At 40.5% G+C, this 3,811-nt stretch overlaps 2 protein-coding genes across 2 annotated transcripts in view; both read left to right on the plus strand.

Annotated features, from left to right (window-relative positions):
• Positions 1–2,585, plus strand: part of LOC108629570 (sialin) — a 5,240-nt gene extending 2,655 nt beyond the window's left edge. Inside the window, exons 2-9 of the mRNA XM_018032326.2 lie at positions 4–197; positions 276–497; positions 561–645; positions 715–881; positions 940–1,089; positions 1,412–1,544; positions 1,768–2,021; positions 2,129–2,585. Coding sequence (XP_017887815.1) covers positions 4–197; positions 276–497; positions 561–645; positions 715–881; positions 940–1,089; positions 1,412–1,544; positions 1,768–2,021; positions 2,129–2,440 — 1,517 coding nt within the window. The 3' untranslated portion in view covers positions 2,441–2,585. The remainder of the gene's footprint in view (positions 1–3; positions 198–275; positions 498–560; positions 646–714; positions 882–939; positions 1,090–1,411; positions 1,545–1,767; positions 2,022–2,128) is intronic.
• Positions 2,586–3,288: 703 nt separating this feature from the next.
• Positions 3,289–3,811, plus strand: part of LOC108629590 (uncharacterized) — a 4,446-nt gene continuing 3,923 nt past the window's right edge. The window contains exons 1-2 of the mRNA XM_018032358.2: positions 3,289–3,322; positions 3,572–3,802. Of these exons, the coding sequence (XP_017887847.1) occupies positions 3,305–3,322; positions 3,572–3,802 (249 nt within the window). The 5' untranslated portion in view covers positions 3,289–3,304. The remainder of the gene's footprint in view (positions 3,323–3,571; positions 3,803–3,811) is intronic.

The raw sequence follows: 3,811 nt of genomic DNA on the forward strand, positions 1-3,811 counted from the left end.
GAGCAAGGCATATAGTAGCCGCATTGGTCTCCGTAGGATTCGCTTTATGTGGTGCAGTGGAAGTGAGCTCTTCGGTGGCGTTATTAGCGAATCAAAAAGATAATCATGCGATCATCGATACATCGTGGCACTGCGAGATGCTGGTTAACATCAGCAGCAGAAATAGAACCGAGGACCATGAAATCATTTTAACAGAGGTATTCACTTAGAATTATTTACATAGTTAATTTATGTGCATTTTATTTATAGAGAGTTTGTTTGTACATTTGTGACAGCTGCCACCGGAGGAGAGGGCGGAATCAATAATGCGCGAGGCATTCTTGTGGGGTCAAGTGGCTGGCCCTATCTTAGGGGGTTGCCTCGTATGGGGAAGATCCGGACCTTCTATGGTCTTTTCTAGAGCCGTGTTGAGTGCTTGTTTAGCATCGCTACTGGTACCAGCTGCTTGGAGGAGCCCTTCACATGTCGCTTTACGATTGCTTCAAGGACTCTGCACTGTGAGTTATTAATTAATTAATTAATTAAATATTTTGATTCATTTTCTATTGATCTAATTTCAGGGAGCGACTATGCCTGCTGCTCATATGCTAGCCATGACCTGGTTCAAGAGCACACACAGAAGCTGGTATTTCAGTTGTTACGCCGGTACAATTTTAATCACACGCTATATCTCAGTTTAATTAATTATTAACATTAAAAAGTATTTCTTCATAGCTGTCAGCGTTGGTTATTGTTTAACTGGCTGGATCGGCACTGCTGTGGTGCGAAGTCTAGGTCGTGATTCCCTTTGCTACGGTTTAGTCCTAATCGCTGTATGCTGGTACTTCGCTTTCGGAAGATTTGTCAAGGACACTCCGAAATCTTATCAACACGACACCAACGTAAGTTAATATCAAGAAACTTGGATAATTAATTAATAATCGACTTGGTGTCAATTAGGCAGCGGTTATCCCATGGGGGAAATTATTGAGATCGGTCCCGGTATGGGCCTCGGCTGTCGCCACTATGGGGAACCAATGGGGTGACGCTACATTAGCTCTTGGAATGACTAAATATCTGAAACTCATTTACGGTTTCTCTACGGCGAACGTGAGTTTAATTCTTCCAGATATTAAGAACTTCTTATTATTATAATAAACAATATATACACGAAATAGGATTATTTATAATAAAACTGACTAATTCATTTGCATCCCTGTTTGCATGTATTAATACTTTTCGTATAGTCACGTGGTTATTACATGCAAACGAAGATCGTATTTCATGTTATATTTATTATCGATGTAAAAGGAACTTATCTCTCAATCCGCGCGGCACGGAACATGTTAATACTTAACAGCTCGTTGCAGAGATGTACTGCACCCGGTTTTTTAAGGGTCAGGTAGCGATTAGCGATTGTATGTTGTTTTAGGATTCGGTTCTGACTACTCTGCCGCATATAGGTCACTTCATGGCAGCCCTGACATGTGGGTTGCTCGTGGATCATGTCAGAGAATCGAAGATCGTGTCGACTACCACTGCGAGAAAACTGGTAGTCTATACTGGCAAGTATAATAAACAGACTCCAAATTCTTATGAATCATTCAAGAACATTGCAGTTCATCAAAAGATCTCTTATAATTAGACTGCGGATTTTTATGCAAAATGAAATATTTATAATACAGATTTAAAAAAAGTTTCATTAAATATTCCAATATGCTCTGCTTTCGATATTCTCTATATTTCTATTTTGCATATTTACATCTAATTATAAAATTTCTTTTTCAGCTCATTTTATTCCAGCCGCTTTGCTGTTCGTGGCTGGGTACGCGGGTTGCCAGGCGTTAGGCGCAGCCTGGCTAGGAATCGCCGCGTTGCTGGTCTCTGGTACCGCACCTGCAGGTGCCCTCGCAGCCATAGCCGACCTGGCCCCGGTAGAATCTCCAGCGTGTGCCGCTGCTGCATGCGCGTTATGCTCCACGTTAGGAGCCGCAGGCTTGCTAGCAGCTAATTACTTCGTCACTCAAGCCCTACACGGATCCGTAAGTTAACTTAGAATATCTTGATGACACAGGAAGATGACAGAAATTGAAATAAAAACGACTGTCAGTGTTAGATTAAAAATGATTGAAAACGACTGCTATTTTAGATCGCCGGATCGTGGCGCTTGGTCTTTGGCGTGGCTTCCGTCGTGCTGTTAACGACGGCGGCAGTTTTCCTATTCTTCGGCAAGGGAGTGCCGCAGCCGTGGATACCTTCGGTGGCAAGGCCCAGGAGTTACGACGCCATTTACGAACAAGATGGATTGGAATTAGATTACGAGGACGTGGGAGTGCAAACTGAGCCATTTAGTCTAAGTCCGTACCAATTAGAGGAAGAGGAGAACGGTTACGGTGATAACGAGAAGAATGTGATCAGATCTAGCTCGGTTCATTCCAAGACCTCGCAAGCTTCTAATTAAAACAATTAATTCACCGTCGAATTTGTATATAATTAGTAACACTAGGTAGATTTGCTGTACATAAATCCTCTACGATGTCCGATATTATTAAGATGTAATTAAACGCGTTGTTATTTGACAAATAAAGAACGATTCTTTAAAGAGATATAACCATCGGATTTATTAATGACATTAAAGAGGATGTAAAGGAGAAGCGTATGCAGTACTATGGTACGTAGATAGTTATCAAAAAAAGGAAAGAAAAGGAGATAATGAACTATGGAACCTGGAACACACGAAACACGCAGGTAGGAAGTTATGTAACAAGTGTCCTGCGTTATTGTTCCCTGCATTGTTTAAAGGAGAAGAGAACTGGAATACCCGCAACACGACAATACTAGAGTTGCACACACTATGGGAACTATTGTTTTGTTACACATTTTACAAGCGTACTGTCTCTACTACGTCTTTTATCTGCTATCTCCGTGCGAATTCTCACGTTTACTTTCACTTTTCGTCTGTCTCCCCAACAAGATTATTATGAACAATCTCTTTTTAATACCCCTCAATTTTATTATGGCCGCAACCCCTTTCATTTATTTTCTCCTAATCAGACTTCCTGCGAATTTCGATTCATTGTTACAATAAAATATAGTTAATATTTCATGGCTCTGTTTAAATCATTAGAATTACCAATGGATAAATTCATTTCATCCGTCGGTTTTCGATTGAATGAATTGAGTCAAGTGGAAGGTGTGTAAATCGGGAAAAGGATAGGATGAATGGAAGGAGGATCGAGAGAGAGAGAGAGGGAGAAAAAGGATATATAAAAGTGGGTTTGCACTTAGGACGTGTTACTTTAACGTTCACCGCTTATGCGGTAACATGTTCTCCACTTGGAAGGTATATACTTAACACTCGATACACTAGTAATTATTCTCGATAGTCGCGGTCATCTGAAATTCTCTAATAAGGAAAGTGTGAAGAAAGGTGCTCGCGATTCAATTATTTTCCCTCGTCCCGAGTTCTACGTCAATCGTGATTAAATAATTAGTGAAGCTTCACAGTGCGCGGCGTAGTAAATGTGTTCGCGATACGAGTGAAATAAATCATGTTTAATTAATTAAATCGAATTGCAATTTTTGTTTGTAGATAAAATTGACTGTTACCGATAAAATGACACCGTGGCTGATGGCCATTTTCTGCTTGGCCACCGCCGGTTGTTCCAATTTAACCGATCAGTTAACGTCCGAGACCAATTACAATAATAACAATAATAATAATAACAATAATCAACAAGTGGCGATTCTGAAGCAGATCAGGAAAATCAACGAGGACGGTTCTTACACTTATGGATACGAAGCTGGCGACGGATCGTTTAAGGTAATAATA

The sequence above is a fragment of the Ceratina calcarata genome, unplaced genomic scaffold (assembly GCF_001652005.2).
Source record: "Ceratina calcarata isolate Rehan_Ccalc_2016 unplaced genomic scaffold, ASM165200v1 scaffold578.2, whole genome shotgun sequence".
Classification (NCBI taxonomy): Eukaryota; Metazoa; Arthropoda; class Insecta; order Hymenoptera; family Apidae; genus Ceratina; species Ceratina calcarata.